General features: G+C 45.1%; 1 protein-coding gene across 1 annotated transcript in view; it reads left to right on the top strand.

Annotated features, from left to right (window-relative positions):
- Positions 1–27,537, top strand: part of nid1a (nidogen 1a) — a 120,773-nt gene that overhangs the window by 52,887 nt on the left and 40,349 nt on the right. Inside the window, exons 9-12 of the mRNA XM_078213409.1 lie at positions 7,287–7,430; positions 9,413–9,541; positions 15,155–15,298; positions 18,371–18,493. Of these exons, the coding sequence (XP_078069535.1) occupies positions 7,287–7,430; positions 9,413–9,541; positions 15,155–15,298; positions 18,371–18,493 (540 nt within the window). The remainder of the gene's footprint in view (positions 1–7,286; positions 7,431–9,412; positions 9,542–15,154; positions 15,299–18,370; positions 18,494–27,537) is intronic.

The raw sequence follows: 27,537 nt of genomic DNA, 5'->3' as shown, positions 1-27,537 counted from the left end.
CCTGGATGGTGTTGAGCTTCTTGAGTGTTGTTGGAGCTGCACCCATCCAGGCAAGTGGGCAGTATTCCATCACACTCCTGACTTGTGCCTTGTAGATGGTGGATAGGCAATGGCAAGACATTAAAATGTTGATGTCGACATTAGGTCATAGAATTCTTCCAGTGCAGAAAGAGGCCATTTGGCCCATCAAATCTGCACTGATTCTTTGAAAAGGCGTCCCACCCAGCCCCTCCCCTCTGCCCTATCCCTGTAATCCCGTGCATTTACCATGGCTAATCTACCTAACCTACACATCTTTGAACACTAAGGGTGCAATTTAGTATGGTCATTCCACCTAATTTGCATGTCTTTGGACGCTAATGGACAATTTAGCATGGCCAATCCACCTGCACATCTTTGGACTATGGGAGGAAAGCGGAGCTCGGGAGGAAACCCACGCAGATACGGAGAGAATGTGCAAACTTCACACAGACAGTCACCCAAGGCCAGAATTGAACCGGGGTCCCTGGCGCTGTGAGGCAGCAGTGCTAATCACTGTGCCACTTGTGTTCTTGTGAATAAGTCACTGAAAGCTAACATGCAGGTGCAGCAGGCAATTAGAAAGGCCTTTATGTTGGCCTTTATCGCAAGAGGATTGAGTACAGGAGTAATGATGTCTTGCTTTAGTTGTATGGAACCTTAGTTAGGCCGCACCTGGAGTACTGCAAGCAGTTTGGTCCCCTTACTTTAGCAAGGATATTATTGGCATAGAGAGAGTGCAGTAAAGGTTCATCAGACTTGTTCCTGGGATGGCAGAACTGTCCTGGAAAGGGAAACTGGGAATGTATTTCCTAATAGCTTCAAAGAATGACCAGTGATCTCATTGACCTTCACAATACTTAGAGGAATAGACAGGGTAGATGCAGGTAAGTTGTCTAGAAGCAGGAGACACAATTTCAAAATAAAGGGGAAATCACTTAGGACTGAGATGAGGAGAATTTTCTTTTTACTCAGAGGGTTGTGAATCTTCTGAATTCTCTATCCCAAAGGACAGTGGAAGCTCCTGTCTTGAGTATGTTTAAAGTAGAGATTGACAGATTTCTAAATGCCAGTGCCATAAGGGGGAAGAGGATAGTGTGGGGAAAAGACATTGAAGTGCATGATCATGTTGAATGGTGGAGGGGCTCGATGGGCTGAATGGTTTGTGAATGCTCTTATGTCCTATGGTGATTATACTTCAGAGGTACGTCATTGACAGTAAAGCACTTTGGAACGTCCTGAGGTTGTGAAAGGTTCTCCTCCATGCAAGCTCATTTGATCTTATTAGTGATATACCAACTGTACTTTAAAAAACTTTAAAACTGCACTGTGTGTTTGGTCGGGAGTCGTGCACCTTTCCACTTAATTTCTTTGAGATTGGTGAACCTCATTTGCAGATATCAAAGCAATAGCCAGCAGTGTAGAAGCTGAGAGTATCCTGGTGTGTTTTTGTTTAAAATGGAAATCGGCAATGTGACTCACTCTAAGTGTTTATAGTTATCATGTAGATTTGGTGTATTCCTCCCACTAATCTGATCCTCACTGTCTACTTGTTCAAGCATAATGGCAAACTCAAAACTATTTCAAAAATGCCCTTTCTTTCCACCCCATTAACCCACTTGGTAGAAGCTGGATCTTGAATTATTCAATTGTAGAGGATAGTACAATGAATATTCAAAGTATTGCGAATTCCTATTGTTAGAACTGTTAGCTCTGTTTGTTAGGATGGCTCTATCTCAGTTAAGATGTGTGCTGTATCGTTTCTGGTTTAACAGAGTTTATAGAATTGTTACTTCGGTATAGTGAAGCCTATGAGCAACGTGAAGGAGGCAAACTCTATGTCGGCTCAGCCTGAATCATAAAGTTGAGGGTTCCAGAAACATGAGGGCAAAACAGTGGGTTAGCACCGCTGCCTCACAGCGCCTGGGACCCGGGTTCAATTCTTGGCTTGGGTCACTGTATGTGGGGAGTTTGCTCATTCTCCCCGTGTCTGCGTGGGTTTCCTCCCACAGTCCGAAAGATGTGCGGGTTAGGTTGATTGGCCATGCTAATTTTCCCTTAGTGTCAGGGGGACTAGCAAGGTAAATATGTGGGGCTAAGGGGATAGGGCCTGGGTGGGATTGTTGTCGGTGCAGGCTTGATGGGCCAAATGGCCTCCTGCCCTGTAGGGATTCTACGATGAGTACAAAATCCAGGCTGACCCTCCCAGAGCAGTGCTCGAGGGAGCGCGGCACTCTTGGAGCTGCATTTTGAATGAGGTGTTGAAACTGGGCTCTGTTTGCACCTGTTGGAGGAATGAAATAAATCCAATGGCACCATTTTGAAGAAGAGTAGGGACGTTCTCCACGGTGTTCTGGCCAACATTTATCCTGCAACCAATATCAGCAAAACTTATTGTGGCATTGCTGTTTGTGGGAGCTTGCTGTGCGTAAATTATTACAATAGCGTCCACACTGACTTCGTTGGCTGCAAAATGTTTTGGGATGTCCTGAACTTGTGAAAAGTGAGCTATAAGCCCATTGTTCTTTAATAGGATAAGGAGCCTGAACGTGCAGCGAAATTTACATTTCAAGCTAAAATTTAAATTACTCTATTATATATTTCCATTTAATTGACTCGTACAAAATGCTGTTTTGTCTCCTGTTCCAGGAACCGTGGCCTCAGTGGGCTTTGCATCTGCACTAGACGAGTTCAGTTTGCATCCTTTGAGCTGCCTTTTCTTATCCCACAGCACGCTTCCTATCCAGCATATAAACTTTGTAAGAGGCATTTGTTGGTTTTGAGTCATTAAGGGGCCCAGTGTGGGATTTCCTGCAAAGTTGCCCCGAGGGGAAACGGCTTTTCTGGTCATAGTAATTGAGGGAAAGGAAGCTTTTCCTTAAAAAAAAAAAGGCACAGGGCATTGTTGAGAACAATTAGCTCACAATTCAGGTTACTCTAGTAAATTACAGGGGAAGAAACTAAATGTAGCAAAGCAACCCAGCTACTTATGGAGAACCCACAAATATTTCTTTAGTTGCTGCTTCATTCACATGTTGGGGAGGGAAGCTGTTTGGCCGTGTTTCAACAAATTGAAAAGCTGAAGACTTCTCTGAAAGTGAAGTGCTGAAATCGCCTTACATTTCTGTCCTCAATGTTTCTCTGTCTGATTCACCTGAATGTCAAGTTTGAAGTTTCTGAGCTTGAATAAGATTGCAACAGATTGTACTGATTGCAATCAGTATCTCGGCAACACTGATTGCAATTCCAGTTGTTGTCAGGATCGCTATCACATTAAAGTCCAACAGGTTTATTTGGAATCATGAGCTTTCGGAGCACAGCTCCTTTTTAAAGTTAAAGTTTATTTATTAGTGTCAAACATAGGCTTACATTAACACCGCAATGAAGGCGCTGTGAAAATCCCCTAGTTGCCACACACCGGCGCCTGTTCGGGTACACTGAGGGAGAATTTAGCACAGCCAATGCACCTAACCAGCACGTCTTTCAGACTGTGGGAGGAAACCGGAGCACCCGGAGGAAACCCACGCAGACATGGGGAGAATGTGCAAACTCCACACAGACAGTGACCCAAGCCGGGAATCGAACCCGGATCCCTGGTGCTGTGAGGCAGCAGTGCTAACCACTGTGCCGCCCTAACATCAGGTGAGTGGAGAGGTAGTTACACAAACACGGCATATATAGACAAAGGCACAATTGCAAGATAATGGTCTCCTCCTGCTCCTGTCTTCTATGTTTCTAATCAGATAAGGAGTCTGAATGTGCAACAAAATTTGCATTTAAAGCTATAATTTTAATTACTCTGTTGTATATTCCCACCATTATCTTGCAATTGTGTCTTTGTCTATATATGCCGCGTTTGTGAAACCTACTCTCCATTCACTTGATGAAGGAGCAGCACTCCGAAAGCTCGTGATACCGAATAAACCTGTTGGATTTTAACCTGGTGTTGTGAGACTTCTTACTGTGCCCACCCCAGTCCAACATCGGTATCTCCACTGCTATCAATAGCTGAGCCTCCTGTCCACCTGTGTGTGATGGAAGTATTAATGGAACAGGCAATTGTGGGGCAGGATTGGTAAATTTTCCAAGCTCAATTCTCTTGGATTGATGCCAAATGTGGTTGCAGACATTACGTGGAGATGCCGGCGTTGGACTGGGGTAAACACAATAAGAAGTCTCACAACATCAGGTTAAGGTCCAACAGGTTTATTTGGTAGCAACAGCCACTAGCTTTCAGAGCGCTGCTCCTTCACCAGCACTTACCTGATGAAGGAGCAGCGCTCCGAAAGCTAGTGGCTGTTGCTACCAAATAAACCTGTTGGACTTAACCTGGTGTTGCAGACACTGCCAGCTCAGTGGCCTCTTGGACAGCCGACTGGGAGGCGTGAATTACTGTCCCGTCTCGGGTGCTGTTTGTGTGTATAGCTCATGGAGCAAAGTCAGTAACCAGAGCACTTAGAGAAATTGATTATTTTGCTTGAGGTTGATCTCGTAATAATCTGTGCCTGTAACGGTAAGATTACAGAACAAGAATGCTATGCTAAAATGTATAAGACACCGGCTCTGCCCCAGCTTGGATCCCATTGTGGGCACTGCCATTTAGGGAGAATGTCAAGGCCTTGGAGACCGTGCAGAGGAGATTTACTAGAATAGTACCAGGGTTGAGGGAATGCACTTGAGTGAAGAGACTGGATGAGGTGGACTCCTTCTCCTTGGAGCAGAGAAGGCAAGGGGGGATTTGACAGCTGCTCAGAATTATCAGTAGTGGAGTAAATAAGTAGTCACTTTTATTGACGGAAGGGCTGTTTTAACAGTTAGCAGATTTAAGACAATTGGCAAAAAAAATCAGAGGGTTGATGATTTTGTTTTCAGGGAGTTATCATTTAAAGTTGAAGTTTATTTATTAGTCACAAGTCGGCTTACATTAACACTGCAATGAAGTTACTGTGAAAATCCCCTAGTCGCCACACTCCGCACCTAGGGAGAATTTAGCACAGCCAATGCACCTAACCAGCACGTCTTTCGGACTGTGGGAGGAAACCGGAGCACCCGGAGGAAACCCATGCAGACACATGGAGAACGTGCAGACTCCGCACAGACAGTGACCCATGCCGGGAATCGAACCTGGGTTCCTGGCGCTGTGAGGCAGCGCTGCTAACCATTGCATTTTCCACGCACTGCACAAAAGGGTAGTGGAAGCATATTCAGTTGTAACTTTCACAAATGGAAATGGGCAAATACTTAAAAAGGAAAAGTTTGTAGGAAAATGGGACTAACTGGATGGCTTTTTCAAAGAGGTGGGACTATCATGATAGCCAAGTGACCACCTCCTGTGCTCCTTGATCCTAGGAAATGGCAGGATTCTGAACTGGAGCAACTTAAAGGTTAACGTTGTGCAATGTGGATAAATACTTCAGTGCAAAGCCAGAACAGATTTCATAACCGAGGCATGGTAACCTGCAATGTGTGTTGACAGCAGATATGTCAAGAATCTTGAGTGTTGCCTAACTAGCAGCAATATGGTTCAGTGCTGCTGAAGCTGTGATTAGGGTAGCTGACCACAGTGTTTTACTTAGCTGTGTAAATTCTGAACGACCTGTATACAATCAGAACTGCTTCATTTGACTGCAAGAATGTTGATGGAGTTCGAATTGACGAAACCAATTATTGCTTATTGGAAATAAGCCAACAAGATGTTGAAAATGTTATTTTCTTACGGTTCGTTATGTGAGTAAATGCCATGTGTTCCAGCTTGACTTAGTTTGCCGTGCTCTTTCAGAAGCTTTAGGGTTCAAACCAATTTCAGCACCAGGGCTGAAAATCTGAGCTGATAACTTAGTACACTTTTAAGGGAATGCTACATTGTCAGAGCTACTGACCCAGGAAGCTACAGACCAGTGAGTTTGATGTGCATTGTGGGTAAAGTAATGGGAACCATTATTAAAGTTCAGATCGTGGGTCGTTTGGATAGAAATAAAATCATAAAAGGTTGTCAATGTGGGCCCTTGAAGAGGTGGTCTTCTCAATTTAACTGGACTTTTTTGAGAGAGTAACAAAGGAATTTGACAGGGATAAGTCAATTGACACAGCATGCTTGGATTTTCATCGAATCCCTACAGTGCAGGAGGCCATCCAGCCAATCGGGCCTGCACCAATAACAATCCCACCCAGGCCCCATCCCCGTAACCCCACATATTTACCCTGGTAGTCCACCTGACACTAAGGGACAATTTAGCATGGCCAATCAACATAATCCGCACATCTTTGGGAGGAAACCGGAGCACCCGGAGGAAACCCACGCAGACACGAGGAGAACGTGCAGACTCCACACAGACAGTCTCCTGAGGCAGGAATTGAATCTGGGACCCTGACGTTGTGGGGCAGCCGCGCTAACCACCGTGCCACTCATTCAAATAAAAGAAAACTAGAATAAGTGGAAATGCTCCATCGTAGATATGTAATTGGTTGTCTCATAGGACCCAAGGGGTGGGGACAGAGATTGTCATCAGGCTGACTGATTAATTCTCGAGTTAAGATCCCCAGTGGATTTTGGCCCATAATGCCTTTTAATTATCGGTGGGCAAATTGGAGCTCGTCTAGAATTCAAGTTCAAACAGTCAGATTTTCCAGTAAGAGACTTAGCCACCAGTCCGATTTATAAGATTCCAGAATCGCTGATACATTTTTCGGCTTTTACCTCTGCCATATTTACTACCATCGACACCGCAAACTGCCGGCTCCAAGTGGAGAGGATCTCCAAGAAGATAATGACTACCATATTTCTTTAGCATCAGAGAGGGTGATCTGCTGTCTGATATTTACTTCATTGCAGTGGGGCTCGGGGCCGTACACAAACCCTGATAAATGAAGCAGTCGATACATCTTGTACCATTGTACTGTTTCAGTGGACCTAGGTTCGATTCCAGCCTTGGGTCACTGGCGGAGTCTGCACGTTCTCCCTGTGTCTGCATGGGTTTCCTCCGGGTACAAAAGATGTGCAGGTTAGGTGGATTGGCCATGTTAAATTGACCCTTAGTGTCAGGGGGATTAACAGGGTAAATACGTGGGGTTACGGGGATAGGGCCTTGGTGGGATTAATGTTGGTGCAGACTCAATGGGCCGAATGGCCTCTTTCTGCATAGGGGATTCTGAGAGACCTGCTGGGTTTATCCAACATTTTCTGTTTTATTACAGAAGAACAATGAGCGGTGTTTGGATGTGTATAACGCTAACTTAAAACAAAATTCTGCTTCTCTCCTGTTTTCTAGATGATTCGAGTTCGGTGAACCAGAACCCGTGTTACATCGGAACCCATGGATGTGACACCAACGCCGCGTGCCGTCCAGAGCAGGGCAATCGCTTCACTTGTGAATGTTCCGCCGGCTTTTATGGTGACGGGCTGACTTGCTATGGTAGGAAAGCAACTCGGGAAACAGGCAACAACTTGCTTTCAAGTCCTGCCCTTAGCTTAGCTCTGAAATTGGATGGAACTAGGTCGAGCCTGGTGTCATCAGTGTGTGTGTGCAAATTGACACTGTTTTTGGATGAGAATATCACACTGAGAAACTACATGTCGTTGAGAAGTAGGAGGGGGGGGTCAAGGAAAGATCTTTGGGGGGGACTCCAGGAGTGACATTGCAGGAGAAAGAAGAGAAAGCATTGCAGGTGATTCTTTGGCTATGACTAGATGGATAAGAATTGAGAGAGTGGAGTTGGGGGGGGAATAGTCCACCGCTGTGACGGTCGCATAAGATGTGAATTGTGTTTTTGATAATCTTTGGTAAAGTAGTGGGTGGAAACCTGATTGGAGGTACTCAAACATGGACTTCCAGGAAGGATGACATGATATGGGAGCTGTTGTTAAGGACTTTGGAGTGGGAAGGGTGGATGGAAATGGGATGGTAATTTGAAAGGGCGAAGAATTCAAGGGTTGAGGTTTTTTTGAGGAGAATGGTGATGGCAGGTTTGGAGGAGATGGTACCTGAAGAGAGAGAACCATTAATATCAGCTAACATGGGATCCAGGAAGGGAAGCTGGATGGCCAGCAGTTCAGTGGGAATAGGGTAAAGGGAGAAGGAGGTGGGTCTCGCAGACAAGATAAGCTCAGAGAGGGCAGGAGAGAAGACAAGAGAAAAGCTAGAGAGAGGCGAGAGTACAGATCTGGGGCAGGAAGAAACTTGGAGGAGATTTGATTTGTGGAAAATATTGTTTCTTGTTCACTGTACAGACAAAGCATACCATTCATAGAGTACATAGGGGAGAAGGAAAGGAGTGAGTGCAGAATGTAGTGTTGCAGTCATAGCTAGGGTGTAGAGAAAGATCAACTTAATGTAAGGTAGGTCCATTCAAAAGTCTGATGGCAGCAGGGAAGAAGCTGTTCTTGAGTCGGTTGGTATGTGATCTCAGACTTTTGTATCTTTTTCCCGATGGAAGAAGGTGGAAGGGAGAATGTCCGGGGTGTGTGGCGTCCTTGATTATGCTGGCTGCTTTGCCGAGGCAGCAGGAAGTGTAGACAGAGTCGATGGATGGGAGGCTGGTTTGAATGACGGACTGGGCTACATTCACGACCCCTTGTAGTTTCTTACGGTCTTTGTCAGAGCAGGAGTCAGACCAAGCTGTGATACAACCAGAAAGGATGCTTTCTATGGGTTAGGCAAGATAAGGAAGTGACAGAAGCAGCTAATTAAAGGGTGGATGTAATACTGTGTTGGTTTTTAAAGTGCGAATAGAGCGGGAATGTTAAATGTGAGGTGTGGTTGTCACTTATGGAACTAAATCTGCCAGAACACGGGAATGGCTTAGATGTGGAGCAATACCTGGTGCGGAGTGGCCAGAGAAATCCTTCAATGGAGACGTACAAGCTATCATTTGTTTCAACATTTGTCATGTGGTTGATTAAGAGGACGGCACAGTGGTTAGCACTGCTGCCTCACAGCTCCAGGGACCCGGGTTCGATTCCCGGCTCGGGTCACTGTCTGTGTGGAGTTTGCACCTTCTCCTCGTGTCTGCGTGGGTTTCCTCCGGGTGCCCCGGTTTCCTCCCACAGTCCAAAGATATGCAGGTTAGATGGATTGGTCATGTTAAATTAATTGCCTCTTAGTATCAGGGGGATTAGTTGAGGTGATGTTATGGGGATTGGGCCTGGGTGGGTTTGTGGTCAGTGCAGACTCGATGAGCCGAATGGCCTCCTTCTGCACTGTAGGATTCTATGAAATGCAAGTTGTTGCTGTGGAGAGTTCACGAATCAAGATTGTAAGTTTTAAGTAAGACAAGAAATAAATTGACTGCAGTAAATAGGCCGGGACTTTCAGTGCGTGGAAACGTTTATTGCTCGGTTCAGAAGGAACGGGTGGTTTCCACTGGGTAAACCTCCTTCGCTGTTGTTACTCTACAGATCTCGATGAGTGCAGAGAGAATCCCTCCATTTGTGGGAATTACGCTGTCTGTAACAATCAGCCAGGAACTTTCCGATGTGAATGTTTCGCAGGTTATCAGTTTGCTGATGATGGAAGAACCTGTGTGGGTAAGTTCTCCTCCTTCAGGACAATGTCTTCCTTCTCTTTTACAGCTTCTCGATTTCTTTAGGAAAAGCTTATAGATATTTTTTTTAAATTATCCGGTGGAACCGATAAATCCGTTCAATTTTAATTGTAAATGAGGCATTAAGAACCTAGGATTGTACAGCATACAGGGTGGCCATTTGGCCCATCGTGTCTGTGCCGGCTCTTTGAAAGAGCTATTTAATTAACCCCACTCCTCATTTGCCACAGCACTGCATTATTTTTTTTTTGACTTTGCAAGTATTTATCCAATTCCCAGAGTTTCAGGCAGTGAGCTCGAGATTGGAACTTGCTGTGCGTATTGTAAAGAAAACCTGTGCATCTTGCCTCTGGTCCTATTGCCAATGACCTGAAATCTCTGTCCTCGGTTTCATGACCTTCTTGCCGCTGGAAATATTATCCATATCTGCTCCATCAAATCCCTTGTGAGTTGTGCCTTGATTCTGCTTGTAAAATACTGAGCAGAATTCAGTCAGCCTTCATGGAATGAAAAACCCAATTTACAAACTTAATTGGAGCATGAGTGATCCATCCTTTCATTCAGTGATTATGCTCAAACGCTCAGTTATGTTAAAAGACCCTTCACCCCTCCCTCTCTCTCTTTGTCTATTGATAAATTCTTGCTGCATTCTTAATTCCTGTCTCTCTCTCTCTAGCAATCTTCTTCCCTGATTACCTCATCATTGTTCTATTGATCTCTGAACAGTTGCACTCGCTCCTAATTTAGGTGTTTTTATTATTGAGAGTTTTGTATTGCATTGAGTAATTAGTAATGTGGACTCACAGTAGGCAGCCATTGCTGAACTAACTGCAATTACACCTCCCCAACAGAGAGGCAGCGGCGAGAGCAAGATAATGACACGTTCATATTTTACAATATACCACATTCCCACACCATGTTTAAAAATAAAAGCAACTTCTACATTAAACTGTAAAATGGTACATGTATATAAATTCCCAGAGTACAGTATGATGAAGAGCTGCAATCTGATTTGATGTATTATTGTCACATGCATTGGTATACAGTGAAAAGTATTGTTTCTTGCGCACTATACAGACAAAGCATACCATTCATAGAATACATAAGGGAGGAGGAAAGGAGAGAGTGCAGAATGTAGTGTTACAGTCATAGGGTGCAGAGAAAGATCAACTTAATATAAGGTAGGTCCATTCAAAAGTCCCGATGGCAGCAGGGAAGAAACTGTTCTTGCGTCGGTTGGTACAAGATCTCAGACTTTTGTTTGTTTTTCCCGACGGGAGAAGGTGGAAGAGAGAATGTCCGGGATGCGTGGGGTCCGTGATTATGCTGGCTGCTTTTCTGAGGCAGCAGGAAGTGTAGACAGAGTCAATAGATGGGGGGCTGGTTTACGTGATGGACTGGGCTACATTCATAACCCTTTATAGTTTCTTGTAGTCTTGGTCAGAGCAGAAGCCATACCAAGCTGTGATTCATCCAGAAAGGATGCTTTCTATGGTGCATCTGTAAGAATTCTGTGAATGGAAGCAGTTGCCAAGTAAAGCTGCCTCACAGCGCCAGGGACCTAGGTTTATTTCCAGCCTTGGTCGACTGTGTGGAGTTTGCACATTCTCCCTGTGTCTACGCGGGTGTCCTCCAGGTGCTCCGGTTTCCTCCCACATTCCAAAGATGTGCAGGTTAGATGGATTGGTCATATTAAATTGCCCCTTAGTGTTTTGATGTAGGTTAGGAGATTAGTGGGGTAAATACATGGGGATAGGGCCTGGGTGGGATGCTCTGTTGGAGAGTCGATGGGCCAAATGGCCTCGTTCTGCACTGTAGGGATTCTAAACTAACAATCTCTGTAAATTTGACACATTGTGTTGCATGATTGTTTCTCTATCAGAGTAATTTACAGGTTGAAAAAATTGTTTTTTTTAACATTGTGTTTGACAAAAATATAATTTCATGAGAAAAACAAACAACATTTTCCTTCTTCCTTACTACAAATCTACCTGTCTTCTTTTTTTCTCTTTCTGCCTGAGTTTCTCTTCCTGTTTTCTGCTCTCTCAGCATCTCTGACTTGTGCTAAATCTGAATTTTAACTGTCAGCTTCAGTTAGCGGTTCTGACTTTGACATTGGTTTGTCTTGATCAAAGACCCTTCCTCGCTTTGCTGTATCGGTGGATTCCATGATGCCAACAAACTTTCAGATTCTTTTTTAACTGAAGCAGCCAGCATAATCAAGGACCCCACGCACCCCAGACATTCCCTCTTCCACCTTCTTCCGTCGAGAAAAAGATACAAAAGTCAGGTCCCGTAACAACTGACTCAAGAACAGCTTCTTCCCTGCTGCCATCAGACTTTTAAATGGACATACCTTATAATTAAGTTGATCTTTCTCTAAACCCGAGCTATGACTGTAACACTACATTCTGCACTCTCTCCTTTCCTTCGCCCTTGTGTACTCTATGAACGATATATTTTATAGCGCGATGCTTTTCACTGTATACCAATACACGTGACAATAATAAATCAAATCAAATTCTAACTTCTACTTTGGGCTGTAGGAGGAATTCGGACTACGATAGGTTTCTCCCGCTCGTCAAGTAGATGACCCACGTGATACTGACAGAGTGTCCCTCCAATCTTCGGTAGATATGTCAATGTACCTGATCTCTTTACAACAGCGCCAGTCACATACTTCTCCTTATCACCTCAGTGACTTTTCGCCATGACCTTCTGACCAACACTGAACAAAATGTCATGCCTCGGGTATCATGACTCGTGTTCACGGTGCTTTTCTCTTTACTTGCTATTGACGCCAGGCTTCAGCAAGCTAAACCTGAAGAATGTGGGATTATTCGACAAGAAACAGGAAATTGTCTGGCATGTGTGAAAGAGAACCCTGGGAATTATTGTCCAGCTGGTCACCGTGCACAAATACCTCTTCACAATCTGTATTTCATCCTGCAGCACCGTTCCATGCAGGATGTTGTGGTTTTGGCTGCATTCTTATTCAGACATATTTCAAACTCTTCCTTTGTAAATTGTGGACCAATCTGACACCAACACCTCTGGTAAAGTTGCAAAACGACTTTGTAAAACCTGAATAGTTTTGGCGGTTGTGGTAGTGGCCATAGACTCAGCCTGTGCGGGGTTAGGTGGATTGGCCATGCTAAATTGCCCCTTAGTTGGGCGGCATGGTGGCACAGTGGTGAGCACTGCTGCCTCACAGCGCCAGGGACGCTGGTTTGATTCCCGGCTTGGGTCACTGTCTGTGTGGAGTTTGCACGTTCTCCCCGTGTCTGCGCGGGTTTCCTCCGGGTGCTCTGGTTTCCTCCCACAGTCCAAAGATGTGCGGGTTAGGCTAATTGGCCATGTTAAATTGCCTCTTAGTGTCAGGGGGATTAGCAGGGTAAATATGTGGGGTTATGGGGATAGGGTCTGGGTGGGATTGTGGTCGGTGCAGTCTCGATGGGCCGAATGGCCTCTTTCTGCACTGTAGGGATCCTATGATTCTATAATTCTATGATTCATTTGTCACTTGCTGTAACTCTCAAACAAAACAAGGTGCTTTTTCTCTTCCACTTCAAACCCATTGACATGCCCCCCTTTTCCCCCGGTTTTCCTCTGCTTGACCAGAGAATGAAAGGACCCTGGGCTGTATCATTTCTCATTCTGAGACACACTTCAATCAAAGCTGGATTGTCCATCTGTCTGTCTATCTTGGGGGTTTTGCACCAATCACCTAAACCATCAGTTCAGTGTAAAGTCAGGGTTAACTGGACAAAGCGGCAGGCTGCTTTTTTTTCCCTTTATGGTAGCAGAGGAATAGTGGCCAATTCTTTCTGGTTGTTTAATCCAACAGTTTGGATTTTGGATTGAAGAACATAAACAGAAAGTGAGCTGAGTCATTGAACAATCTTAGCTGTACAATAACACAGTAACAAATGTTTAGATGTTAAACTAAAATAAACCTGTTAACTGACTGTATTAAGATGCATCTACCATCTAGATTGAGCCAGTGTTCAGATGTAAAAGTGCCCAAACCCTGAAGTAAAAGTCAAACCCAGTTCAAGTTCCTTTCTGTCCACCCCCACACCACCCTCCTGACCCCTGACCCCCAACGCCCCCGTTCCCTGACTTCCTGTTCTACTCTGTTCAGCGTCTGACGGTCAGGTTTCAGCTGCTGAAGTCATGTGTGAATGTGGGCGGAGAACTTCCAATGCACTTTGACTCCAGTGTGTCGAATGCCTTGGTGTTTTCTTCAGCCCTCTGCATGCCTAAAATTTCTTTGCTTTAAAAGAGATTTCCCTCCTCCCGTCAACCCCCTTCGTTCAGTGTTCAATGCTCCAGCTTTGATTTAAATTCAAGGCAAGATTTGCAGTGGTTTAAAAAAAAGTTGACTGCAGTTTGCTTCAGTCTAATCAACATTAAAAGGATTTTGTTTTTACAATGTACTGGTCCAAAACATACTACCAGCAATCTGATATCCACAGTCATTTTCATAATATCACATACCAAAACATTACTACCTAATGTTTAAATCTTGTGGTGTGAGATTTTATGCTGTTTTGCTTATTTAAGTAAAGGTTAAACTGGGATCAGGAGGTTGTAAGTCCTCTCCCTGATCTCCAGCTCTGCGATTCTCTGAGATATCTACACTCCTCCGATTCTCATCGCTTGCCATTCCTCATTTCCACTGTTCCACCATCGACAGCCGTGTGTTCAGCTGCCAAGACCCCAAGTTCTGTAATTTTCCCTCTATTCATCTCTTCTCCTTTGAATCACTCCTTAAAATCTATCTCTTTCTCCAGCAGTGACACAGTGGTTAGCACTGCTGCCTCACAGCGCCAGGGACCCAGATTCAATTCCCGGCTTGGGTCACTGTCTGTATGGAGTTTGCACATTCTCCTCATGTCTGCATGGGTTTCCTCCGGGTGCTCTGGTTTCCTCCCGCAGTCCAAAAGACGTGGTGGTTAGGTGCATTGGCCGTGCTAAATCCTCCCTCAGTGTACCCGAACAGGAGTGTGGCGACTAGGGGATTTTCACAGTAACTTCATTGCAGTGTTAATGTAAGCCTACTTATGACACTAATAAATAAATTTAAACTTAAAGCTTTTACTCCTATGAAGTAGGGCAGCACGGTGGCACAGTGGTTAGCACTGCTGCCTCACAGCACCAGGGACACAGGTTCAATTCCAGCCTTGGAAACTGTAGAGTTTGCACATTCTATCGTGTCTGCATGGGTTTCCTCCGGGTGCTCTGGCTTCCTCCCACAGTCCAGGTTAGGTGGATTGGCCATGCTAAATTGCTCCTTAGTGTCAATGGGTTGAGCAGGGTAAATGCGTGGGATTAGGGGATAGGGCCTGGGTGCGATTGTTGTTGGTGCAGACTCGATGGGCCGAATGGCCTCTTTCTGCACTGTAGGAATTCTATGATCTTTGATCTTCTAAGTATATTTGAATGTTTTACTATGTTAAAGGCATTATAAAAAGCCCAACCGTTGTTGCCTCCTTTTTTATTGCTAAGGTTGATGAGTAGAAAGATGATTTCTGCTGGATGAGTATTGTAATGTTAAAGAACCTGCCAACGTAACCTGTCTTTATTCTCGCAGCTGTTCACCGTCCTGACAATCCTTGCCAAACTGGGACCCACAACTGTGATTCGCCTGACCGTGCCCGCTGTATTTACACTGGTGGCTCGGACTTCATGTGCGTCTGTTTAACCGGTTTCTCTGGGGATGGAAAGTCCTGTGTCGGTATGTAACATCCACTTTCAACTGTGACGATACTGTGCCTTTAAGAAATGCGTTTGTGTCAGGTTTCTTGTGCAGGATTTTTTTTAGCAGTTTGCTCTATTCACCCGGTTTGTCTATAACTGGCAGCCCATGTTGATAACCGCAGGAGCATAATTGATACAAATGCTGGAATGTTTGTTTTAATCTGGGCTAATGCAGTGCTGTTATTTTTGTGTTTTCCCCTGGGGTTTTTCAGAGTGGGGCTTGATTAGGTTGATTGACAGGAAAGTCATGTGACTGGAGAGACATAAGCTCGGTTGCTGCTTGGAGTCTTTTGCGAGAAGAAATAACTCTCTGTCTCTCTCTCTCTCTTTCTCTCCCTGGATTTGGAGACTGGGATCTGCCAGAAAATAAGTCTCTTTCTCTGGAGACTGCTGTATGGGAGTCAGAAGACAGGTGTCTTTCTGTATCACTGTCCAGTGGCATTAAAAAGCTGGAAGTCTACCACCTACGTCAGTCAAGATGTTTTTGTGCTAATTGATTCTGAAGTAAGATGCATGTCTATGGGGATAGTGCTTAAATTGGAACTGCAGAGATAGCTAGCTGTTAATAATTATACCTTGTCAGGTTGAAGTATTTCAATTAGTAAAGGTTATGCTTATTCTTTTTGTTATCTTTCAATATGTTGTGAAATAAAGTTTGACCCACTAGGAAGCTGTTATTAAATCAATCGAATCACACCTGGAGCGAAACAGCTTATGCTCGCCCTAATACCAAAATCAAAAACCGTTGGGGTCCAGGCTAAGTTTATAATATACCTTAGAGTTTTATCTGGTCCCGAACGAGGTAAAGCATCATCAGTTTCTTCCTGAATATGTGCATAACTGAAAGATTCACCAAGCGGTTGAGCCAAATGAGACTAAATAGAACAAAACTGGGATTCGATAATACTGGGAGCAGAGGAATGTAGGAAATAGGAGCGGGAGTAGGCCATTTGGCCCTCTAACCTGCTGCCCCATTCAATAAGAACATGGCCGATCATCTACCTCTTATGCCATTTTTCCCCATTGGAAATCTGAAATATAATCAAAGGCTGAGCTTTTCCAGCCCTTCCTGCTGGCCGGAACCTCTGGACCAGCTGAAAATGAGCCCCTCCAGCTGTGGTGCAGGAAGTAAGGAACACAAATGGCCATTGACTGCGGAGGACCTGGAAAATCCTGCAGTGGAAATGGAAAACCTGTCGCGGGGGAACGGCGGGGGTGAGTGGTTGGAATCCCAGGCTAAATTTTGGAAACACTCAACAGGTCAGGGAGCAAGTGTGGAGCGAGGAACATTAACGGTCCAGGCCTATGATCTGTCACTGGAACTAGAAGAGGTAACAGTTTATAAGCAGGTACAGAGCCAGGTGCAGGGGTGGTGATGAGACAAGTGAACAATATTGGTGCAGTCAGACTATACAACAGTACATGAAGGAAGACAATTATAAGGTATCTCAGTTATGTGAAGGGGTTTAAAGAGCTGGGATTGTCTCCCTTCGAGCAAAGGAGCTTAAAAGGAAATTGCGAAGGGTTTTGGTGGGAGTAAAGAAGGATAAACTGTTTCTACTGGCAGTAACCGGAGGACACAGATTTAAGATAATGCGTGGAAAAACATAGAGGGGAAAATTCAGTATTTGTTTACACAGCGAGTGGTTATGCTCTGGAATGTGCTGCCCAAAACCCCACTGGTAGCAGCTTTCAATAGGGAATTGGAAAAACACTTCAGAAGGAAGCGTTTAGAAGGTTATGGGGAAAAGGCGGGGCTGCAGATCCTGTTGGATAGCTTTACCAAAGAGCCACACAAGCAGGTTGGACTGAATGGTTGTCTTTGATGTTGTATAGCTCTGTGAAGAGCTCGGAACATGGCTGCAATCCATAATTGCTGAAAAGTTGTCATGTGGGACTTCTGACTAACCGCAGCCAAGAGTAGTGTTGCTGTAACTTAATGAAACTAATGCCAGGCTGTTTTTTAAAAAAAATGTTCCCAACATGAAGACAGCGCTGGAAAAAACTCAGTGGATTTTTTTTTTTTAACTAGTTTGTGGGACATGAGTGTTGCTGGCTGGTCAACATTTCTTGCCTATTCCTAGTTGTTCTTGGAGGGTATTTGAGAGTCAACCACGTTGCTGTGGCTCTGGGGTCACATGTAGGCCAGACCAGGTAAGGACGGCAGATTTCCTTCTCTAAAGGACATTAGTGAACCTGATGGGTTTTTCCAACAATCGACAATGGTTTCGTGGTCATCAGCAGATTCTTAATTCCAGATATTTTTTATTGAATCCAGACAGATCTGACAGCATCTGTGGCGAGAGAAACCGAGTTAACGTTTTAAGTCCAATATACCCCTGCCTTCCAACCAATTCTCACTTTCAAAGAAAAGTCATATTTGACTCAAATATTAACCCTCTGTTTCTCTCCCCACAGATACAGCCAGACCTACTGAGTTTTTCCAGTACCTGGTCATCTCAAATTTTGGTTATAGTTCTGTTTTCCCTTCCTGCTGTATTTTGGGAATTGTATGCGGAAAATGAAATGTATAAGTTTCCAGAGAAACGGACCCATTGATGTTGAGATAACAATATTGGATTGTTTTGATAGTCCAAAAAGGTTAAATTATGCAGAGTAAACTAGATTTAATTTGCCTTGGGTACACGTGATTAAGAGGTGATGGAATTAAATTGCTGAAGGTGATTAAAGCATAGATAGCAACTATTTCCTCGGCTGGTTTTTGAGTTGAGCAAGAGGTCAAAACACTCAAATTAGAGTTCGGCCACTCGAGAGATGACGTTAAGGAACACTTTGCGCAAAGGGACGTGGAAATCTGGATGACTATTTCTCTCTCACTTTCTCTCTTGTCTTGGGGGTGAAGCCATTGTCAATGGAAAATGTTGAAACTGAGTTTAATAGATTCTGTTTCAGGGTTACGGACAGGTAGGTGGAGTTAAATTACTGATCAGCCCTGATCAAACTGAATATCAGGATAGGCTGGAGTGGCTGAATGGACTGTTTGTGTTCCCGTGCCTTCAGTCACACAAACCCATTTTCCTTTTTCAAGATGTTGATGAGTGTCAGTCGAGCCGATGCCATCCCTACGCTCAGTGCTACAACTCACCGGGATCATTCAGCTGTCGCTGTTCCCCTGGCTATCAAGGTGATGGCTTCCAGTGCACACCTATAGGTAAGGAACGCATTTCACCCACTCCAACTCTCACCTCATCAAACTTCATAAAGCAACACTAAATTTCAGAAGATAGCCACTTAAATTGGAACAGTAGAGACTGGTAAATAGTGTCTCGTGTATATTATTGGGGGTGTTTATCATCGAACCATAGAATCCTACAGTGCAGAAGGAGGCCATTCAGCCCATCAAGTCTGCACCAGCCACAATCCCACCCAGGCCCTATCCCCATTACCCCATGTATTTTCCCTAGCTAGTCCCCATGACACTAAGGGGCGATTTAGCATGGCCAATCCTCCTAACCTGCACATCTTTGGACGGAGCACCCGGAGGAAACCCACGCAGACATGGGGAGAATGTGCTGGGTCACTGCTGCCGTGAGGCAGCAGTGCTAACCACTGTCGCGCCCTTTATCTTAATGTTTTAAATTAATAAATATTTGGAAAAAAAATTAGACGGATATGAGAGCAAAGGGTTGAAGTGGATCGGTATTCCGGAGAGCTGACTGCGCGGTGAACGTTACTCTGAAACTGGGGTTGTTCTCACTGGAAAGACGGAGGATGAGGGGTGACCTAATAGAGGTGTATAAAATTATGAAAGGCATAGATAGGGTGAACGGTGGGAAGCTTTTTCCCAGGTCGGTGGTGACGTTCATGAGGGGTCATAGGTTCAAGGTGAGGAGGGGGAGGTTTAACACGGATATCAGAAGGACGTATTTTACACAGAGGGTGGTGGGGGCCTGGAATGCGCTGCCAGGCAAGGTGGTGGAGGCGGGCACACTGGGAACGTTTAAGACTTATCTAGATAGCCACATGAACGGACTGGGAATGGAGGGATACAAAAGAATGGTCTAATTTGGACCAGGGAGCGGCGCGGGCTTGGAGGGCCGAAGGGCCTGTTCCTGTGCTGTATTGTTCTTTGTGCAAACTCCACACAGAGAGTGACCCAAGCCAGGAATCGAACCCGGGTCTCTGGAGCTGTGAGGCAGCAGTGCTAACCACTGTGCAACCGTGCCGCCCAATGTTTATGCTCATAAACGTTCACCGCGCAGTCAGCTCTCCGGAATACCGATCCACTTCAACCCTTTGCTCTCATATCCGTCTAATTTTTTTTCCAAATATTTATTAATTTAAAACATTAAGATAAAGGGCGCCACAGTGGTTAGCACTGCTGCCTCACGGCACCAGTGACCCAGGTTCAATTCACTGTCTGTGTGGAGTCTGCACGTTCTCCTCGTGTCTGCGTGGGTTTCCTCCGGGTGCTCCGGTTTCCTCCCACAGTCATAAGATGTGTGGTTTGGGTTGATTGGCCATGATAAATTGCCCCTTACTGTCAGGGGGATTCGCAGGGTAAATACATGGAGTTACGGGGATAGGCTCTGAGTGGAATTGTTATCAGTGTGGGCTCAATGGGCTGAATGGCCTCCTTCTCCACTGTAGGGATTCTGTGATTCTAAAAGTTATCCTCATCCTGTGTCACCGTAGTTTCTGGTAGTGAATTCCATCCTTGAGATCGCAAAGATTAAGGTGAGATGTATGGTGTTTTTTTTAATGTAGTTTTCATTTAATGGAATTTCCACATCCAAATGTGTACGGTTTGAAATAACAGATGGTGTTTAATACTTGCTTCAGCAGCTTGGTATAATTGTGTGATATTCGCCAGAATCTTGCTGCTTAGAAGAGTTCCAAATCCAAGTCACAGCTCATTTAATTTCCCTTCTGTGCACAGCCGTCCTGTGGCGAACCTGCCAAAAATGCCAGCAATGTGATCATCACCCAGCCCAGGCTCCTGGAGTTCTGCACTGTGAGAATTGAATCATACCGTGCAGAAGGAGGCCTCTTGGCTTGTTGCGACTGTGCTAGTTCTTTGAAAGGTCTATCCAATTAGTTCCACTCAGAGGAACATAGGAATTAGGAGCTGAAGTAGGCAAATACAGCCCTTCGAGCCTGTTCTACCAGTCAATCAGATCATGGCTGCTCTCTCCCACTTCCCCACCTATTCCCCATATCCCTCTATCCTGTTTTTTATTAGAAATATATCGATCTCCTTCTTGAAACTATTCAACAATTCCGACTCCACCGCACTATGGGGCAGCGAATTCCACAAATTCACCACCCTCTGCTCCTCATTGCAGTTTTAAACCTGCCATCTCTTAACCTATACCTGTGACCTCTTGTTCCAGACTGCCCCATAAGAGGAAACATTCGGTCTACATTTACTTTATCGATCCCTTTTAGAATTTTATATACCTCGATCAGATCCCCTCTCATCTTTCTAAACTCCAGCGAGTACAAGCCCAAACTGTTTAATCTCTATTCATACGTCAACCCTTTCATCCCCAGATTCAATCTAAAGTTAAAAGTTTATTTATTAGTGTCACAAGTAGGCTGGCATTAACATTAATGAGGTTACTGTGAAAATCCCCTAGTCGCCACACTCCAGCACCTGTTCGGGTACACTGAGGGAGAATTTAGCATGGCCAATGCACCTAACCAGCACGTCTTTCAGACTGTGGTAGGAAACCGGAGCACCCGGAGGAAACCCACGCCTTACATAGACACAATCATTGAAATGTCTCTTTTTAGCACGGTAGTCATGTCTCGCCTGCTTTTCCTGTTTCCTTCCCTTTGACATCTGGATGTAGCAGATCCAAGTGAGACTTTGGCTTCCTACCTATCAGTAATTCAGCTGTTGAGAGTCCTGTTGTTGTTTGTGGTGTGATATGTTCCTGGAACAAGAACCGTGAGAGCTTAGTTCCAACAGAGTCTCACCTGCCATTCCCCTCAATCCTTTCAGTGTCTGAACTGCTCGTTCTGCTAAATCATGTGAAGTTGGATGGGAAAATGCAGCACGCACATGGCATATTCCATTCCTTTGCATAAACTCTTGGAACAAGTCACTCGTAAACATTGTACCGTTAGCAGAAGCAAGGGAATCCAATAAACCATGGGTTGCAAAGCTCACTGATAGACCCGGACTATGGTGCTGCTAACCTGTTTCTCACCAGTAAACTCTCAAACCCATTGGTCAGGTCCCTCGTTTGCCATTCGCATTGCAAACTATCTACTCGCTCTGTAAATCTTCATAGCGCCAGACTATGAACTTCAAATTTCTCTCTTCCTTTTGCCATTTTCTCCACATCACCAAAAAGATGTGGAAACTTGGCGACAAAAAGGTAGTCAGACACATTGTGATATTCAATCTTTACTTATAAAAATATCCAAATACAATACAGCATGGACTCAGAACTGAAGGCAGCTAGTTACACCGGTTGGTCAGCACTGCTGCTTCACAGTGCCGGGGACCCGGGTTCGATTCCCTGCTTGGGGAATACATGGAGTTACGAGGATAGGCTCTGAGTGGAATTGTTATCAGTGCGGGCTCAATGGGCTGTCTGTGTGGAGTCTGCATGTTCTCCCCATGTCTGCGTGGGTTTCCTCTGGGTGCTCTGGTTTCCTCCCACAGTCGGAAAGACGTGCTGGTTAGATGCATTGGTCATGCTAAATTCTCCCTCAGTGTACCCGAACAGGCGCCGGAGTGTGGCAACTAGAGGATTTTCACAGTAACTTCACTGCGGTGTTAATGTAAGCCTACTTGTGACACTAAGAAATAAACTTTAAACTCTCGTGGTATGACTAGATCAGTGAAAGCCCACGCCACAAATAGAAATCATAGAAACCCTCCAGTGCAGAAGGAGGCCATTCGGCCCATCGAGTCTGCACCGACCACAATCCCACCCAGGCCCTACCCGCTAATCCCTTTTTTTTTTACCCGCTAATTTACCCGCTAATTCCTCTAACCTACGCATCCCAGGACTCTTTAAGGGGCAATTTTTAATCTGGCCAATCAACCTAGCCCGCACATCTTTGGACTGTGGGAGGAAACCGGAGCACCCGGAGGAAACCCACGCAGACACGAGGAGAATGCGCAAACTCCACACAGACAGTGACCCGAGCCGGGAATCGAACCCGGGACCCTGGAGCTGTGAAGCAGCAGTGCTAACCACTGTGCTACCGTGCCGCGTGACGTCACTCACGCATGCCCATACCCACTGAAGACACCAGTATACACATTTAAATAGATTCTTACTATAACACTCTATAACAAAACCCTTAAACTTCAGTTTGTACATTCCCAAAGAACTGGATTCAATCCAGTTGTCTTTCTCAACATCAGGACATCCCCAAGTGATTTTCAGCCAAAGAAGAATTGTTTCCAATATATTTGCTGTTGTGAGATAAGAAATCCAGCAACCAATTTGTGCAAAGTAAGATCCCAAAAACAGCCAACTGTCAATGACCAAAGAATGGGATCTTTGTATCCATCCCTGCGCAGGCTGATGGAGACTCAGTTGAATGCCTCACCCAGAAGACAGCATCTCTGACAATGCAGCACTCACTCCGTACTGTATTTGCAGTAGCAGCCTGGATCGTGCTAAACTCTCCCTCAGTGTACCCGAACAGGCGCCAGAGTATGGCGAGTAGGGGATTTTCACAGTAACTTCATTGCAGTGTTAATGTAAGCCTACTTGTGACACTAATAAATAAAGTTAAACTCAAATCATGTGCTCAAGTCTCTGAACTGAGATTGAACCCACAATTTCAAAAGAACCCAATTTCTGGAGCAAATGCATAAAATATCAGCAAAATAATTTTCAGAATTGCTTTTTGTCTAAGTATTACTGACCTGAACATATGCCCGTTTGCGATTTATAAACAGATGCACTCTTACATGATACAGGATACAAACATTCAAATGTAAATTCTTGACATTTCTTTGCCGATGTAATGTTAAAAGTTAATTAGTTTTTGAGTACAAACACAGCACAGTTTGCCTGACTCCAGATTAGGCAGCTAAACAGAAAATCCTTGTTAAAAACTGCAATTATCTTATATAAATTCAATTATGATTTACAATACATTTTTTATTGGGGCTATAAGTTACTGTTTGCCTCCACTGTGAGCCAGAAATTGCTTTTATAAAATGTAGCTATCAGAATGTCACAAGATAGGCACTAAAGCAGATTTTAACTATTTATGGGGCGTCACAGTGGTTAACGCTGCTGCCTCACAGTGGTTAGCATTGCTGCCTCACAGTGGTTAGCATTGCTGCCTCACAGTGGTTAGCATTGCTGCCTCACAGTGGTTAGCACTGCTGCCTCACAGCGGTTAGCATTGCTGCCTCACAGCGGTTAGCATTGCTGCCTCACAGCGGTTAGCATTGCTGCCTCACAGCGGTTAGCATTGCTGCCTCACAGCGGTTAGCATTGCTGCCTCACAGCGGTTAGCATTGCTGCCTCAAAGTGGTTAGCATTGCTGCCTCACAGTGGTTAGCATTGCTGCCTCACAGTGGTTAGCATTGCTGCCTCACAGCGGTTAGCATTGCTGCCTCACAGCGGTTAGCATTGCTGCCTTACAATGGTTAGCATTGCTGCCTCACAGTGGTTAACGCTGCTGCCTCACAGCGCCAAGGCTCCAGGTTCAATTCCAACCTCGGGTCACTGTCTGTGCAGAGTCTGCACGTTCTCCCCGTGTCTGTGTGGGTTTCTTCCGGATGCTCCGGTTTCCTCCCACAGTCCAAAGATGTGTGGGTTAGGTGGATTGGCCATGTTAAATTGACCGTAGTGTCAGGGGATTAACAGGATAAATATGTGGGATTACAGGAATAGGGCCTGGGTGGGATTGTGGTCGGTGCAGACTCGATGGGCCGAATGGCTTCCTTCAGCACTGTGGGGATTCTATGATTCTAATGGAAACAGTTTTGGAATACATTTTGAATACTGTGTACAGATCTGGTCGCCATGCTACCAGAAGAATTTGAAGGCTTTGGAGAGGGTACAGAAAAGGTTTGCCAGGATACCTCCTGGTTTGGAGGATATTAGCTATAAGGAGAGATTGGACAAGCTTGGGTTGTTTTCACTAGAATACCAGAGGCTGGGGGGGGGGTGTGTGCCCTGATAGAGGTTTACGCAGTTAAGAGAGGCATGGATAAAATGGATAGTCGGAATATTTTTCCCAGGATAGAAATTTCAATTACTAGGGGACATAGGTGTCAGGTAAAAGGGGGAAAGTTTAAAGGAGATGTGAGAGGCAGCTTTTTTTACACAGAGGGTGGTAAGTGCCTGGAATGCAAAGCCAGAGGAGGTGGTAGAAGCAGATACAATAGTAACGTTTAAGAGGCATCTTGACAGATACATGAATAGGCAGGAATAGAGGGATATGGACTGCGTAGAGGCAAAAGGTCTTTAGTTTAGAAAGGCGTCATGTGTCAGCACAAACCTGGAGGGCTGAAGGGCCTGTTCCTGTGCTGTACTTAATTTTTAAAAATTTATTAGTCACAAGTAGGCTTACATTAACACTGCGATGAAGTTACTGTGAAAATTCCTTAGTCGCCACACTCCAGCGCCTGTTCGGGTACACTGAGGGAGAATTTAGCACGGCCAATGCACCTAACCAGCACGTCTTTCAGACTGTGGGAGGAAACCGGAGCAACCGGAGGAAACCCACGCAGACACGGGGAGAACGTGCAGACTCCGCAGGGACAGTGACCCAAGCCGGGAATCGAACCCAGGTCCCTGGCGCTGTGAGGCAGCGGTTCTAACCACTGTGCCACCGTATTGTTCTTTGTTGTTTGATATGGGGAGGAGAAAGCAGGAACAGGTTACTGAATTGGACGATCAGCCATGATCATAATGAATGGCGGAGTAGGCTGAAGGGCCAAATGACTCCATAGAATCCCTACAGTGCAGAAGGCGGCTATTCGGCCCATCGAGTCCAGACTGACCACAATCCCACCCAGCCCCCATCCCTGTCATGGCCACTCCTGTTTGTAGTTTTTATGTTTCCCGTTAAAAGGGTCTTGTCGGCACAGCTTATGTATGTGCAGCAAGTATACTGGATAATTAGTGTGAAAGCTGCGATTACTTCCTGAAACCCTCAGGGAGGTTGATGGGCAGCTGCGACCTTTACAAGTCAAACAGCGGCACAGAACAGATCACCCAGCAATTGCTGGCGCTTCGCCATTCAGGGGATGGTTCCGTGGTACAAGTTGCTGGATGGTTTATACATTGATAACACTGAGTGCCATTAAACCACTGGTTACTTTGGCTGCCAATGTGTGGTTAACTACCTATTGGAGCTGTGTTCCAGCTGCATCTTTGACCTTGATCAACCTTTGATTGTACAGTGCTGGTTCTTATCCGGACAAAACAGTCAAAGAAACCTTAAAGAGCATCTGCAGAAGGTCTGTGGATATGATGTGAGTGGAGAAACAAGTCATCGCTGTTAACTGATGTACTCAATAGTTAATTGGTTCCAGAGCTTAACAACTTGTAAACATAAAGCAAGACTGCAGTCCAGACTGCGGCTGAAGATGAAAACTGCCACATGTCTGGAAACTGGAGGGGATTCTCATGTAGGAGAGAATAACCAAACATCGTGTCCGGCTGGGTAATAACTGTGCTCCAGCTCCTGGGTGCTTTCACTCTCACGCACCAGTTCCTGGAAACAGGAGCAGGAGTAGGGAAGACGAAAGGAGAAGATTTTGGAGAAGGGATCTAGCCTTACCCTAATATGGGTGGATCCTTAAACATGGGCATGTTGGCTCTCTCAGCTTCACACTATAGAGCTTGACATTGACCATTCCGAAGAAGAGTTTCACTGGATTCGAAATGTGAACTCTGTTTCTGTATCTCCACAGACATTTGCCAGGCCTGCTGAGTTTTTCCACCACTTTGTTTTTATTTCAGATCTCCAGCATCCGCAGTATGCAGCACAGTGGTTAGCACTGCTGCTTCACAGCGCCAGGGACCCGGGTTCGATTCCCGGCTTGGGTCACTGTTTGTGTGGAGTCTGCACATTCTCCCCGTGTCTGCATGGGTTTCCTCCGGGTGCTCCGGTTTCCTCCCACACTGCTAAATTGTTCCTTCGTGTCAGGGGGATTAGCTAGGATAAATGTGTGGGATTGTGGTTGGTGCAGACTCGATGGGCCAAATGGCCTCCTTTGGCACTGTAGGATTCTATGATTCTGTGTTGCTTTGACTTTTTTTCGATCCTGCTCTACACTTGTTCCCTTGCAGAACTGCGTACCTACCAACTCACCCAATTCAAAGCTGACTTTCCCATTCCCAAACTCTGCTGCAAGGTGTAAAGCTGGCAGAGTTGCCAAAACGATACCTGGACTCCAAAGGTTAAATTACGAGGAGAGGTTGCACGAACCCTGGGTTGTATTAATTGGAATTTAAAATGTTCGAGGGTGGTTTGACCGATGTTCCCAAGATATTAAGGAGGGACAGCTAGGGTTCGTAGAGACAAACTGTACCTTTTGGTTGGGGAGTCCAGGACTAGGAGACAAAGTCTAAAAGTGAGGGCAGGACTTGCAGGAATGAAAATGCTGTGGATGCTGGATATTCTGATGAAAGATCACAGACCTGAAATGTTAACTCTGTTTCTCTCTCTGCAGGTGCTGCTCACCTGTTGAGTTATTCCAGCATTTTCTGCTTTTCTTTTACACAGAAGAGTGGTGCACGTTTAAAACTCTGACCTGCAGACAGCAGTTGATGCTGGATCAAGTTAATTTTAAATCTAAGATTAATAAATTTTTGTTTAGGAGATAATAGGCAAAGACGAGTATATGGGGTCAGGTCACAGATTAGCTATAATCTCATTGAATGACAGAATAAACTTGATGGGATCAAACTCCTGTTCTTATGTTTCGCGATGTGGAGATGCCGGCGTTGGACTGGGGTAAACACAGTAAGAGTTTTAACAACACCAAGTTAAAGTCCAACAGGTTTATTTGGTAGCAAATGCCATTAGCTTTCAGAGCGCTGCTCCTTTGTCAGATGGAGTTGATATCTGCCCACTATCCACTCCATCTGACGAAGGAGCAGGGCTCCGAAAGCGAATGGCATTTGCTACCAAATAAACCTGTTGGACTTTAACCTGGTGTTGTTAAAACTCTTACTTATGTTTCACAACAGCTGAGAAGTTCCGGCAGCCTACCTCCGTTGATTGCAGTCTTGTGTCTCAAGGGTCAGTGGTTAG

Source organism: Mustelus asterias, chromosome 5 (genome assembly GCF_964213995.1).
Source record: "Mustelus asterias chromosome 5, sMusAst1.hap1.1, whole genome shotgun sequence".
Lineage (NCBI taxonomy): Eukaryota > Metazoa > Chordata > Chondrichthyes > Carcharhiniformes > Triakidae > Mustelus > Mustelus asterias.
Note: the sequence above shows the minus strand (reverse complement) of the source record. Positions and strands in the feature narration are given on the sequence as shown.